Source organism: Pogoniulus pusillus, chromosome 5 (genome assembly GCF_015220805.1).
Source record: "Pogoniulus pusillus isolate bPogPus1 chromosome 5, bPogPus1.pri, whole genome shotgun sequence".
Classification (NCBI taxonomy): domain Eukaryota; kingdom Metazoa; phylum Chordata; class Aves; order Piciformes; family Lybiidae; genus Pogoniulus; species Pogoniulus pusillus.
Genome location: NC_087268.1, coordinates 24,481,432 through 24,497,303, shown reverse-complemented (window position 1 = coordinate 24,497,303; position 15,872 = coordinate 24,481,432). Strand labels below are relative to the sequence as shown.

Below are 15,872 nucleotides of genomic sequence, written 5' to 3'. Positions count from 1 at the left end.
GGTTTTATGGAGGAATGCAGAAAGACAGAGAGGAGATCAAGAATATGATCAGCACATCTCTCTCAAGCTTGTCTCACAGACAAACGACCTTGCTACAGACCTGTTAGAAAAGCACCCTGCATTACCGCCTTTTCCTCTTCAAGTTATTAGCTCCAGGACTTCAGAGGTAATGTCCTTCCATAGACTAGCAGGTTTCATACTCTGATTTATTTTATCTGTCCTTAAAGTATGCAGAGTCTGACACTTCTGTCATCTATCCAACATTTAATTAGCCATAAACCTGGGAGATTAATAAATCATCTATTACACCCTGCCTTTTTTATCCTGGCAATTTCAGGAAGAATCCCCAGTTGTCCACCACTGCTGTAGGTTTGAAGCCATGACATAAACTGATTATGGGGAAACAATTAGGCAATTACTAAAAGTAATCAACATGTAAATGGTAATGACTACAGGCACATTGGAATGTGTTTTTAAACACTAGTATTTACTTCTGTTCACAGAATCAGTTTCTTTCGAAAAGGTAGGAATAAATGTAGCCCTCATTTTAGAAGCCCATAAATTCATTTAACTACAAAGAAAAAGTAACTCAAATTCTGCTGCAAGAAATCTAGTAACAAGTTTACGACTGTGTGGTGGAGGGGCAGCAGTCCCAAAACTGAGGCTTCACCATGCCTCTACATGCCCAGACATGTTCTTCTGCCAGGACCCACGAGGCAGCAAACAAATTGTGTAACACACACACGCCCAGCCCGTGTACCCCTGGGGTCCGCCCAGGTAATCCCCTATTGGGAGGTCCAGGCATGTCTCTACTGCCTATTGGGGCAAGGTTTGGCTTATGGCCAACCTGATTGGTCATTTTAGATGTCCAACGAGCCACGAATCTCGGCCCAGAGCCTATAAAGAGGGGTGCACAGCAGCACCACGTGGTCAGACGGTCCAGAGGTTCAAACTGTTCAGAAGCTTAGAGCATTCAAACTCAGCTCTGATCCACAGCAGCATCCTGCTGCCCTGACCAGCTTGCATGGCCTAGACACAGGGCCAGGCCTTACTCACTTGCAAGCATTACAGAGGCTCAGACCTCATGCATTGATCTCAAGGCACAGTCAAGCTACCTGCGAATCCTTTGAGAAGCAGAGCACATTCATGCCTGCATCATACATATATGGGGAGCCAAGAAACCCCCTGCCTAAGCCTAGAGCTGTCTTGATTTATCTACGGAGTTAAGTGTCCCTGCTGCACAGCATAGACCCTGCTTGCCAGCTATTCTGGAAGTCTGGAAAGACCCAGGCCCAGCAGACCCTCAGACTGTCTGCAAACCTGCAAACACAGCCTGCTAGCTGTGAGACCGTGTCAGAAGCTACATGGACAAATCCTTCTCCTGCACCTGGAAATCCTGCCAGCTGACCATCCCTGGACACACGGCTTCCAGAAGCAGCAGCTCCGAGGCAGAGACCACACCAGGAGAGAAGGTTAGAGAAAGCCTAATTACCCCAGAGACTGGGAAACCTTACCATTCCCTGCAAGCCGGAACAGACTCCAGCTGCAAAGACCCCAAGTACTGGGCACACACTGAGACAGAATCCTGGGAGGGTGATTAAGGATTAATACCTAAGAGCACATCTAAGTAAGCTTTAATACCTTTGTAACATAAGTTACCTCTACCTGAGGAGCACACACAGTTTCAGCCCCTACTGGGCAAACACTAGAGTTGTTAAGAGGCATTAAGCCTAAGAAACTTTTCTCTTTCTGTCTATAATTGTTCATAATTTGATATTTCATTTAATAATCAATCCCTGTAAATATATCCCAAAGCTGTTTTCATAACTTTGCATAAGAACCTTGATTTCATAGTGGTTGGGGGTGGTACAATTTTAATAAATAATTCTATTAAAAAAACGCCTCAAATTAATTTCCCACCTCCCCCTAACAGGGGAGGAATAGAGAAAACCCCTCCACGACAGACTGACTATAAACTTTTAACATCTTATTGTCTTCAAACAATTTTATATTAATAAAGAACAAGTGCATCAAAAGTATCAATTGTTTAAAATTCTGCAGAATAATCATGTGTAACCACACAAAACACTCAACAGCTCTACAAAGTCCTAAAGTCTAACACTTTGTACTTGCTAGAGGCCACAATTAGACCAACTTTGATGTTATTGGAAATAAATTAATAACAGAAATTTCACATATTTGCAGGAATCTTTCAGTCTAGCTTTTATATTCAGTACACACACAAAAAAAAATCAAATATCAAGCAAAATATTCTTTAGTACTCTTTAGCACCATCCATGCTGTTTTCCCTCAATTAAAGAAGTCCTGGCACTCAAGCAAGTGCAACTAAACTTCAAGTTGGTCTCTACTGAACAAAGTTAAATTCATCAAGTATGACATTTATACACTGTGTTTTGATCAGCAGTTTGAATAAAGGAGATTAATCTTAGCACCACAGTGAGATGTCAGAAGTATGCTGGAGACACTGATTCAGATTACACAGAATACCTACAGATTGTCTACATATGGACCACCAGAATCTTTTGGTAGAAGACACGAGACGAATTTCAGACAACAATATTGACCTAAGAGGAATGACCACTGCAACATGTAAGACTGACCTGTAAAAAAGATATCTCAAACTTACACTATCACCGAATTGAGGCTAGAGGTGAGGTCATCAAGCCCAGCCCAACACCTAACCCTAACACCACCATATTGACCAGACCATGCCACTAAGTGCCACATTCAATCTTTCCTTAAACACCCGCACAGAAAGCAACTCAACTGCCTCCCTAGGAAGTCCACTTTGGTGTCTAATTACCCTTTCCATAAGGAAGTGCTTCCTAACATACAAAATAAACCTCATGTGGTAGTTTAAAACTAACCCTCTAGCCTACTTCTGTAATTATAAACATGGAATAGGACAGTTCTAGAGATGTTGAATAGAGAAAACAGTAGCAGGCAAATAAAATAGAGGATTTGATATGAAAGACAAATAAGTCTGTATCATTCCATATGCCTGCTGGATTAGTATACAGTTCCCTGTACAAACTGTTCTTGCTCCTTTATTTTCTTCTCTGCCATTCTGCTTTGCATTATTCCCATATCTCTTTCCTGATCTTCTGCTGGTGTATTGTGTCTGTGAGGTACCAGGAAAGTGGGGGGGGAAGAAGGAGGCTGCTGGTAGCTCCTCCTGGAAGGAGTATTTTGTACATATACATAGCATTTTATGCTTTTAGGTTTTAGCTTGCTTCTAAGTATAGCTTCACTTTGCTTCCAAACCTTCTAAGCTAGTCTGGTAATGTATTTTGGGGGCAATTTCAACCCATCACATTTTATTTGGCCCCCACCACAGGGTTCAAACGCACATTCTCTACTATGCACTGGCTTCAGAGAAGACTGAACACTATAATGGTTTGCTGAAAACTGCCCTAACAGCAGTGGGGGGGTGGACCATTGAAAAACTGGGACAAACATTTAGCACAAGCAACCTAGTTCATAAATAGTAAAGGTTCTGTAAATCAAGCTGGACCTGCATGGTCAGACCTGTTACAAATAGCACAAGGTAATAGAGTTCCTGTTGTACATGAAAAGAATGTTAGGAAAAACTGCTTGGGTATATTCTCCTTTGGGCAAGGGAAAAATCTCTCCAACAGGTGGCATCTGCTGAAGATCCTGGTCATACATACTGGGTAATGCAAGAGAACAGCAAAATTCAGTGTGTTCTGCAAAGAAATCTAACTTTAGCTGACAAAGTTTACATTCTGAGTGCATAATACAAGCTGTTAGGAGTTTTATTTTTCAGGTACAATGTGGCATCCAAAGAAAGAACCCACAAGGAATCTATGGTAGACGAGTGCAAACCTCAAGTCACCTAGGAGACCCTATTCTCATCCCATCTGCAGAGAGACAGATTATTTTTCTGTTTCCTGGACTTCCGAATCACCTACATCTGAGAAAGCCAGAATGAAGATCAACTGAAAAAAATGGACTTTACTAATCATTATTGTAGATATGGTTTCAGATTAGATAGATTTATGCAAACAATGGAATGATATATAAAAGGGGTAGACTGAAGCATGGCAAATTGATTACATCACTCTACCTTGTTCTCGTTCTGGTAAGCACTGCCCCTGGTGCAGCTTTAGGCCATGCCCTCTCATTCATCTTGTCACAAGTTGCCTGGGACAAGAGCCTGACCCCCACCTTACTACAACTTCCCTTCAGGTAGTTGTAGAGTGTGATAAGGTCCCCTCCCAAGTCTCCTCTTCTCCAGGCTAAACCACCCCAGCTCCCTCACCCTCTCCTCTCAAGATTTTTCCTCCAGTCCCTCCACCAATCTCATTGCTCTCATTTGGACCTGCCCCAGCACCTCAATATCTTTCCCAAAGTGAGTGGCTCAGCACTCAAGGTAATGCCTCACCAGTGACAAGTATAGGAGTGGAATTACATCCCTAATCCTGCTGGTCACACTATTCCTGACAAGTCAAGATGCCATTGGCCTTCTGTGCCACGTGGGCACACTGCTGGCTTGTGTTCAGCTAGTTGTCAGCCAGCACTCCCAGCTCACTCTCTGTCAGGCTGCTCTTCAGCCACTTAAGCCCTAGTCTGTAGTGCTGCATAGAGTTACTGTAGCCCCGCAACTGGCTTTGTTAAATCTCATACTGTTGGCTTCAGCCCATTGGCCCAGGCTGTCCACATCCCTCTGTATAACATAAGGAAGAGTGAGTCAAGTAAAGAGGCAAGCAAAAAATTGATTTCAAGTTATTAAATTCCACAAGGTTTTTTTTTCACTATGCCTTCATTATGCACAACATCATAAGATTTAAACACCTGAGCTACCAGTTTAAGCGCAGTCTAGCATTTGCAGATTAGAAAAGACCAAAGAGAAACAGCTCCTCTTAAACCTTTCTCTTTATTTTTAATTGGTAACACTTACAGCATCCTCCAGGCTTCACTGAAACTAAGGCCTATATACAATTGGTTCAGTTGTATTTTCTAGTGAAAATCTGGAATTCCTTTTCTTTCAAATAATTCTAAAATTGATCAACTTATTTTACTGCACTTTTGCTCTTGGAAGCAAAGTTTAAACAGAGAATTACAGCCGAAGTAGTTGATAAATTAAAGAAAACAATAATTCTTGAATAGAGACAATGCAGTCTTACTAACTGATGAAGCTTCCTCAAGGCAATCAATGCCTGGCTAAAGATGTGTTGCAAAAGGCTCCAAGAATGATTTTTTAAAATTTATCCTAGGCAGATCATGACATAACACACTGCAAGGCTGCAGGTGCACACAAAGTTACTTCTTAAATCTTTTCCTTCTAAGAATGACAGTAAAAACATGTAGCAAATACCAGAAAAATACTTATGTGACAAGGTTTAATGTAGAGGCCACGATCACCATGTCCCATGGCTATACTCTGCAAACTCACTTGTGTTTTCAGCTATGAAGAAAGCAAATCTAAGGTATTCTATGTCTAGAAGTCACATGGATAGCATCTGAAAGTATGTATTATGAAAGATACTAATACTCATATAGTTACTGTATATACATGCAATGGTTGCAATGTTTTTCTGGCATACCTTGAGGCACCTGTAACATTTTACTTTGCCATTCTTTCAAGGCAAATGAAGCAGACATTAAACTACTCCAATGTGAGATGACTACATATCAACTCTAACTGTAAAATTTTAAATAGGAGGGAAAAGAGGGATGTTTAACAACTTTAAAGAGAAGTTTCAGAATTACAAAGCATTCTGCCCTCAAAAACAAAGATGAATGCACAGAAAGCCATCATATAAAAATACCCAACCCTGTGCCATGACATGTGACAATACACAATACAGAGTCAAAATACACAAACTGACAAGAACTCAAATCATCAGTGAAGAAAACAAAAAGTATGTAAGTTAGTGCTAAAGAGGTCTTAAGAAAGTGGTACTAATTGAAACTGAAAATTAATGAAGAACCATGACAGGAGCAGACAGGAGATTCAAAGACTTGAATAAATGTTATGGAAAAAATACTCCTAACTGAGCTAGCATCAAGATACTCATCACACAGGGGCAGAACTTGAAAAGCCCAGGATAAGCAGAATTTATCCACAGAAGAGCTTGCTGCCTAAGAGTTTGCGAGACTCACAGTATTTTTTACATTTATTTAAATTCACATGTGTGAAACAGAAGTGATCATACTCTTGCTACAAAGCTTTACAACGCAGAACAAAGAAATAAAGCAGTCATATCAGTCAACCACAGCAAAATTGAACATTTGTTATGCAAACAAGAAAACACTTAAGGCACTGCATTTATTAATGAATTGCAGGCATGTAAATAACGTAGAAGCTATCTCAGCTACACTGTAGATTTGCAGATCACATTGTATTACTCGGCCTCCCATGCCACTTTGTGGCAAGAGCCACTACACAGCAGGACTACGGAAATTCTCCATAATAGTCGATATACACACCACAGTAATTTGGTTTTAGAAAACTCAGCTTAGCCAGTATACCATGCAGGAATACTGCATGACTGCTATTCAAACAAGTACGTGAAACCCTACAATTTGGCTGGCTTATACATATTTTAGACTGACAAGCAACTCTGCACCACAAAAAAAATTTAAATTTGTCTTTCATAGAGAAAAGCTTGTTACTGTAAATTATTTTTTCAGGGTCTATTTTAAGAATGAGACACAAAAATGAAGTTATTAGACTGTTAGAAGAATGAGTAGGACTGCCTTTTCCTTCTGACTTTGGGTCTTTGCTTCGCACCAGTCAAGATGCTTGTTTGTGATACATCTTTCCATACAGTGTGTAAAAAACAGTTGTTCAACTATCAATATCCAGAGTGGACTACAGCCAGTCTACAGTTTGATCTCCCTGGTGTGGCTAGGTCAGGGAAACGAACAGAACTCAACTTGCTGCAGAAGCAGCAAAGTACAATGCAGCAAGGGCTGTTACCAGAGCAGAACAAAGTGTTTTCATCCTGCAAGTTCTGTTCTGTGTCCACGTAGCAACAGCCAGTCACCCCTCCGGTCTGCACGACTGCAACTTGTATTCCTAAGAAAGCAGCTAGACAGCATTTCTGTAATAGAACAAAGAACGTGCTTTTCTCTCTTGTGCCATCTATTACGGAAATGCTCCTGCTAGTGCAAGAGAAGTCTTCACTGAAGTGAACTGCTAAAAGAACATAGGAAGCATATTCCTTGTTTCCTTTTCACGACTTGTAAAGTTAGGTATGCAGATCCATGCAGAGAGCTTCACCTCGACTTGGCTCCTCCCTAGTTGGGCAGATATAGCAGAGAAATCCTTCAGTAATTCACACTATGTCCCTAGCCTGCAAAGTATCCTGAAACTAGATTCAGCATCCATTGCTAAAATGCCAGTTTACTTGGGGATAAGGCATGGAGGAGACCGCTTAAGGTCAGAGAAGAAGTTTGTGGCAGAAAAGAAAGGAACTTAGATCTTTAGAAGCCTCAGACAGTACCCTAAACCACTGAGCTATGCTCCCTCTATTACTTTGGAACTTGCGTGTTTATGGTTTCCCCTATTTGAATTCTATGACAGGACAGTTTGAATAACTGGAGAAGGATCTGTTTGCTAACTCATGGATGAATGAAATTTCAAATAACTTTTGTACTTCTGAAAAATGGCCCTCATTCCTGAAACTCCTTTGAATTTGAAATAAACGTTAGTCTGCCACAACAATCTTGCTTCTAGTTTATCTTAACTTCTAGGCTAATGAAGACAAAGACGCTTCAGAATTGCAAGCAAGATGCTACACAAGTACTGTTTAGTGAAAGGAAGCTAGTTTTCTGTTTCTAGAAGTAACTAGTTACACAAATTTGCCAAATTTACGCCCAAGGTATTTTTCTTAGTTCAACAGTTTATCATCCACAACAGATATTAGCAGCAAGCACTGTGCTTTAGTACTGAAGTTTTGTCAAACCCATGCAAGAGGTTAGTGAATAGCAGATGGAAACTACACTCCTACTGTCAAGTTTGACTATAGGTCTGGAGATTTCTGACACTGTATTATGCTACCATCTACTGGTTCATATTAAATTAAATCTCTGAATTTTTCTTTCAACCCATTCACCCTCAAAAAAAAAAATCACAAGTTCTGCAGAGGCTTAAAATTATCTTTCCATAGCAGAACTCCAATTCAGAATTTCCTAAGGTAATTCCACAGTTCTAACCAGCATTTGTCTTACATTAAGTGCATAACTAAGTGTTACAGATGTTATTTTTTTTTAAATACACCAAACTCATTTACTTACATTCGGCTAGTTTCAATGTTTTCAGAGTGAGGTTCTCCTGGTGATCTGCAAATACAGATAAATTAACAAAAAATGCTTAAGTGTCAAGTCATTACAATGTGAAGAGTTCGGAAAGGCAAAAAGTGATGTTAAGACATTATAGCTGCTAAAAGTATCAACTTTAATGCATTTACATGTTCAATTTGTTTCAAACACTACAGACCATTTATAAAAGAAAACCTGAAAATAATTAAGCCAAATTTCTCTGAGGACAGCACTTTTCTTCCACAGCTTATACAACAACAGCTGCTAAAGAAGAGCTCTGCTGGCAGCACCTCAGTATACAGGTTAGATAGGTCTAGGTCAATTTTTCATAACCATTTCTGTAACTAAAATGTAAACTCAGTTAATCCATGATCAGATGCTACAGACAGATTTTCTACACAGCTGGACTTTTATAGAAGCTGTAGCTTTGAAGTGGGTGTCAACAGAATTTCTAAGCAAATTTCATGTCTCTACTTGAACTTATGGACATAATCTCACAGGTAGCTTTCTGTTTCTTCCTTCCAGTCAACAGGTCAGCCAGTAATACTTGGAAAGTGTTACTGGCTGGCATTTTTGAACACACAAGCAGCATCTGCATTCAGCTTGCCAACTACCTTAAAGGGTGTAGATCTATATTAACTTATGTAGGCTAAATCATAGCTGTTTAGCTCCTTCATACCTCCATCTTCCTGATTTGAGAAGTTGACATTTAGTTTATTTTTTCTAGAGTGGATATTTCTTTTTCCTCTCCTTGCTCCTGCCCAAAGAGGTTTTAACCATGTGAGCTTGTAGCTGGATGAGCCAGGAGACAAGGAGAGTACATATGCATCAGTTTTGACTTCAATCATCTTAATCTGCCTTAAAATTGCACCCTGAAGCACCTTATTCAATCTTCACTTGGGTACAGTTGACCACACTGGACACATAGCATGAGGAGCAGAAACAGCACAGCGACTACAGTGAAATCCTGCAGTTACATGGGCAAAATAAAATTTTTTACAACAGAACTTTCTGAAAAGATAAAAGAGCTAAAATCTCCAAATAGAACTCACTTTGTAAGTGTCAACTATTTGCTATTGGGGGCTTAGCACTGCTAAGTGGGCTTTATGAACTCTAAAAGGAAAAAATTTCTTTATGAGAATAGAATTTCTAAAATCCCTCTACTTACTATGTGACTATCTATACTATTCTAAATCCTACTGGAAATCCCCACTTTTTGCCAGATGCAGTTCCTTTTTTCCTCTGCTTCACTGTGCTGCCTTACAAGATGGTCTCTCCTATTAACGCCTGGACTGTTCTCAGAATTCTCTACTACAATCTTAATTCCTTTACCTACATACCAGTATTCTGGATTTCACTAAAGATTTCAACAGATCCAGTGCCTAGAAAGCATTTCTGGCAAACAGCTTAAAATTCCTAGGCTAGGTGGACAGGCTACGCAGTGACAGATTATGCCGAACTCAGGAATTTCTTTTCTTGTATTTCACTGAAGTTACAAAATTCAACTGACACTAGGGATGGAATTTTGAACTCTGTATCCAACAAACGTGACATTCATACTCAAAGCATTCTCTAATTGGAAAGTAACATAAAAAAAACTGCTCAGTCACAAATTTTGGTCTGTGTTCCATCCAAACTATGTTCCACTTACTGAAGTTCTGACTTCATGTGATAGTTACTGACGAGAAAAACGATCAAAACCAGCAAAATTAAATTTTGTTTCCCTTCAATTCCAGTGACAAAACTTTTTTTTTCCTAATTGCTCACCTAAACACTAAAATGCTGTAAACCATACAATCTGAGAAGCCATAGAAAGAATAATGTTTATATGCATTCTGGCAAGCTCCTCTATTCACATCCAGAATTTCAGAGACTGACAGCAAAGAGTTTGAAAGTATGTAAAATTATAGAAGATATTATAAAGAAGTTCTTCACCATGAGAGTGGTGAAATGTTGGAACTGGTTGCCCAGAAAGGTGGTAGAAGCCCCATCCCTTGATGTTTTAAAGGCCAGGCTGGATGTGGCTCTGAGCAACCTGACCTAGTGAAAGGTATTCCTGCCCATGGCAGTCGGGTTGGAACTAGATGATCCTTGAGGTCCCTTCCAACCCTGACAATTCTGTGATTTTCTGTGTGATTCAGATCTGAATTTTGCATTTAAAAATGTATCCTGGTAATCTGCAGTAGACATGTAAATACTGTTAACAGTATGTCTACACACAAAAATCTTTTCCTATCTTTATGTGTGATTTTCATCTGGGCTTTGAACAGATAGTGCCATTCAGCACATGCTATTCTGCAAAACCAAGTTTTCTATAACATGAGCAGACCTACTGTAACTATGATTTGCAGAACTATTAATGCACTTAACTGAATTTTAAAGGTTTCAAATTACAATAAAAAATACAATTTAAAAAATCTTTCAGTACCCATTAAAACAACGTGGAAAATCAATCTAATCACAGGAATTCTAGTGGTTTATTGAGAATCTTTATTCTGCAATATCAAATTGTTTACAAGTAAGATACCTTGTTATTCCTCTGATCAGGCAACAGTACTGAAAAACTATATAGTATGGCAAGGCATCCTTTCATCATGCTTAAAATCTGAAACAAGAGTTCTGTTCAGAGAAAATCTTAAAGCAAATGCTCTTATAAATTTCAGCTCTGAATTAGATCATAGATACTGATCACAAGACACCAACTAATCTGAACACTGCAGTATGAGCTAGCAAATTCAAACTGCAGTTCACTTTCAACAACACAGGGAACAACTTCTCCCTTCTGCAAGCCACTCCTTTTACCTCCACTGTACTTCCCTAGAAGAGAAAAGTAAAGGCATACAAGCCTACAGCTTTTAACATCATCAAGCCTCCCGGACAAATACTTTAAAAAAAAAGAAAAAGTTGCTTAAATTAGTGTACTAAGCAATTTATATAGAATTTCAGTATGACAGTAAAAAATATCAGGGACTTTTAAGTGATGGTATCACTTTCAAGAGGGATACTAGAGAGCATCACAGTGCTCGCATTTGAAAACACAGGCAGGGACAAGGTAAGTGAGCTGTGAAGTCACTAACTAAGCAAGAGGGTAAGTCAATTTTGCCAGACTTATGTTAAACTATGTATCTTAATACTATTTATAAAAAAATTTTTAAAAACCATACAAATGTAACACTTTTTAAATTAACACTGAACTAAATATTTCCTGAGAAACAACACAATACACCTCATGCTTACCTTTTACAAGCTGTGGCCATTCGGTGACATCAGGGTGATCACAATTGAGTCACTGATTAAAAATGAGTTGTCACACCAGTCCTGTATCACGCTGGGCTAAGCATAAGCTTAACAGGTCTAAATAAGTAAAAATAATTTAGTTAAAAGTCCTTACAAATTATTTTCAGCCATTCCACTAAAAAAAACATAAAAAAGAGAACAAAAATATTGACGTTAAGCATTGTTTTACCTGTGAGATTAAGACCTATTGCACAAAGATCAGTTCATTTTTTTATGGCATTCTAAGAATTGTAGAGTAACTCACTACAGTACACTCAACTGGTGAACTTGAAAATTCATCAACTTAATTTTAGTCTCTCTAAAACCCAAAACCAAGCCCAAGTCTCTCAGACCAGTGGAAAGGACCTGACATCAAAACAAGCATTTAAAAATGTGGAAGTATGTGCAAAAATATGAACTGTAATTTCTACAGTAAAACTCCATTGGTTGTTTCCCTGCTACAACTCAATTAATACTGATTCCTAGCGAGGCTCTGTGTTGCCAAGGAAGGAACATGTAACTTGTTTTTCTGAGTGCCTCTGTCCAAAACTAAATAAGCTAAAGCTAGGCAAGTTTTAGAGAAGCAACTTTTGCTATCCACGGCCAAACTAGGCTCTTTGCTCCATTTATGTCACAAGTACTCTCTCTGCCTTAAATTTTCAAAACTGTTTTTTACCTGTCAATTGTTTCCTGTGATCTGGCTCCACCGGTATAAATTGAAGTGTTGGTCACGCAGGTGGCAGCCAATGATCACTCAGCAATAGTCCTGCCCAGAGCGCCCCGGGACCACCCCAGCTGATTACTTCCATGGCTGAAAAGGAACCAGTTAGTATCTTACCTACTGCTATTATCTATTCTAGAATTAAGTGATAGAAGTATTTCCAAACATAAACCTCAACACTCCGTTCACCCCATTCTCTCTCCCACCCAAGCACCCAAGGTGTACTGGACAACGCCCGTAAAGAAAAAAAGGCCTCTGATGGAGTCAGATCATGAACTACATTATTCACTTTCTGTTAAAAAGTTTTGATTGAAATGGAAATGTAATTACTGTATTTAGAAAATTAAAAGCTATATTACTTTATCTAAACAGCTGGTAGCTATGATGCCAGACCTCTGTATCTGAGAAGTTTACTCCTGTGGCTCTAACCCAGACAGAAACCCACATTTGTAGGGTGCCATGCAGCAGAAGCCTCAATGTATAGGGTTAACACTCCAGGGAGAGTAACCCTGAACCTGACCCTAGGGGTCTTGGCCCCTCCCCAGGGGTGGGTCACACCACCAGGTGATGGTTAGCCCACTCCCCCCACTTCCTGTCCTATAAAGGAGAGGGGCTTCCTGTTCCACTCTTGCTCTCTCCCCACACACCACACTCTACACACCTCTGCCTGCATACCAGCATACCATGTGGCAGACACGAGGCAGACAAAGCCACCATCACACAGCTCGGGTTGTATTTATACCTTTTGTATTTTTGCCATTTTCCCTTACCTATCCTTTGTAAACCTCCCTACCTCCAATACCTTTCTAAGTTATTGTTAAACTTTTCCTTTTAACTTCCAAATCGAGTGAGATTGATTTATTCGGGTGTGTTTACCTCTCTCTCTCCCTATATCTAATCCCCTTCCTTTGGGAAAGAAGGGGAAGAGGGGAGGACACTCTACAAATTGTTATTGGGTCTATCAAATTTATTAGAGTCTCTGGGAATTTGAATTAGAACCCAAGACAATTTATTTGGTAGAGCATGAGACTCTTAATCCCAGGGTCGTGGGTTCGAGCCTGAGAGAGGAACAGGAAGCCCCTCTCCTTTATAGGACAGGAAGTGGGGGGGGAGTGGGCTAACCATCACCTGGTGGTGTGACCCACCCCTGGGGAGGGGCCAAGACCCCTAGGGTCAGGTTCAGGGTTACTCCCCCTGGAGTTTTAACCCTATACATGCATATAAGAGCAAAGTGCACAAACGCTAGCAAGGTATTTGGGGCACACTTGCAGCTCTCTACAACACCTGCAATCACAATGCTCTGGTGCAAATACTAGAAGAGCAGAGACAATTTTAAACGCTTCACGAAGAAAGCTTTTGTGCTTCGGTCCAACCTATTACAAGGGTCTTTCAGTAAGGTCTTGGGCTTGATGAGCAATCAAGGATCCTCAGCACTAATTTTTTTAACATGTCAGAGACACAAAAATCACTGACCAGAAAGCAAGGCCCAAGATTATCTAATGTTTGCCAGAAAAGCTGCTGACTTGTACCATTCTACTACAATTTTTCTGCTACAAAACTGCAACAGAATAAAATCTGTGCTTGTTTTGGAACGAGGCTTATTAGCCTTCTCAGGCACATAACTTGAGGTAGAAAATGTGTCACAACTATTTTGACGTCAGTAATATTTGAGTCTTCTCATATAAACACAAGTGCAGCTCACATCAGTAAAAAGAAGCAGGTTACCAAAAACCTCCAAAACAAACCAGAGGTTCTCTAATACCTATGTTCTGCAGGTACAAACTGTCAAAGTTTAATTGAGTCCATGCCAGAAAGAGAGTCAGTTGGAAAGGTTCTTCATTTGTCAATATTAAATGACAAATAGGGTAAAGACTTTTAAATCACTGTTTGCTTACCACCAGCTGCACAGAACAGCAAACAGCAAAACCCAAGATGCTGATGCAAACCTAAGAAACCTTAAAACACTGCTTATGGCATTCTGATAAAGACCTGACAACATCCATTTTCAGTCAAGCCCCAGCATTAAAAGGAATGGATAGCTATTTTAAGGCAGTGCTTTCTCCTAAAGTTAAATCGAAATACTTGCTGTTTTCTAAACTGATATGTCTCCATAAAAATGCACTTAAGAATAAACAATGCTTCTAGCTCTTTACTCAAGTAACTTCTAGTAAATTGGTCAAAGAGGACAGTGCTGTAATCTCTAATGCCTTATTGGTTGGGAAACCCACTTTGCTGAAGTACCAGTTCATGCTCTAGACTGTATGAAATCAATCATTCCCTACCTGCATCACCTAGACCATGGGCAAATGCTAATTACAGTACTCTTTTGTTCAAATATAAACATGTTAGTATAGTCTGACAGTAACCATAGTAAAAAAGGGGTTTATACTGAAGCTGTTTCACGTGGGAGGAGAGAAGCCATGAACATGATTGTCAACAGTGAAAGAACACATGAAATCTTGGTGTTAGATTTTAAAAAAATAGATTTTGAAAGATTAAAGAATATGCACTGAGATAGTGTATTGGGTTTGGCTGAACAGGAGTTAATTCTTTCCTGTTTTTTGCAGTTCTGTAGCTATGTGTTGATAACATGTCAGTGTTTCAGCTACTGCTGAGCCAGGCACCAAGGCTGCATGCTTTTTCAGCATTTTTTCCTGTCAAAGACCAGACACAGCATTGGACAAGATCTTGGAAGGGGACACAGATGGGCCAACTGACTCAAACTGACCACAGCGACATTCCACGTCATATGACATCAACTCAGACATAAAAGCTAAGTGAAAGAAGGAAGTGTGGGGACAGCCATTGATAGCCTCTATCCTCTGAAGCAACCACTATTGGTATTGGAGCCCTGCTTCCCAGAAATGACCAAAGCATTGTCTGCTTAACAGGAAATAGAGAACAACATCTTTGCTTTTGCTTCCATGCACAGCCTTTGCACTTCGTTAAATTGCTTCTATCTTGGCTCCTGTGCTTTTGTTATACTTTCCCTCTTCCCTGTCCATTTAAGAGAGAGAGTGGTAGGAGCAGCTTTGGTGGGCATATGGCCCCCAGCCAGGGCCAAAGCACCACAGGTAGCAGCTTCACAATCACAGTCAAGGTAAGTCTGTGTCCAAGCTTGACTCAGATCCAACTGTGTTAATCAGATATACCACATCACTGAAAGAAGTACCTACAGCAACTCTGTGAAGAGGTACTTAGAAAACTGGTATCAATCTCAGAAAATTGTTAACTCAAAGTCTGTAGTGAAGTTTGTATCTACCAGTTGAATTTACTGTGGATCAGAGCTCTGACTCAGGTAGTTACAGCATTTCTGATCTGTTATAAAGATACCTTAAAACTAGGTTTACTGTACTGACATTTAAAAACCTCATGCCAGTTTTCAACAACCCAAATGAAAGAAAACGTAAAGAATCATATTTCCCTTTTATATTCTTCTCATCCTACCTTCCTCACCTGTCCTTGCTGCCACTCCTGTAGAACGGGGTGACTAGCAAAGAAGGAATTTTTCTAAAACTTCACTCATTCAATTATTATCAGAGTTCCATCTGCTGGCAAAGAAACC

General features: G+C 39.8%; 1 protein-coding gene across 3 annotated transcripts in view; it reads right to left on the bottom strand.

Moving 5' to 3' along the window:
- Positions 1 to 15,872, bottom strand: part of UBE3A (ubiquitin protein ligase E3A) — a 56,125-nt gene that overhangs the window by 26,073 nt on the left and 14,180 nt on the right. For 2 of the 3 annotated variants that reach the window (XM_064143527.1, XM_064143526.1), the window contains 3 exons: positions 12,263 to 12,397; positions 11,548 to 11,664; positions 8,287 to 8,331 (listed from right to left, as the gene is read on the bottom strand). In XM_064143527.1, coding sequence (XP_063999597.1) covers positions 8,287 to 8,331; positions 11,548 to 11,567 — 65 coding nt within the window. In that variant the 5' untranslated portion in view covers positions 11,568 to 11,664; positions 12,263 to 12,397. The remainder of the gene's footprint in view (positions 1 to 8,286; positions 8,332 to 11,547; positions 11,665 to 12,262; positions 12,398 to 15,872) is intronic. The other variant, XM_064143528.1, reaches the window with a different exon arrangement.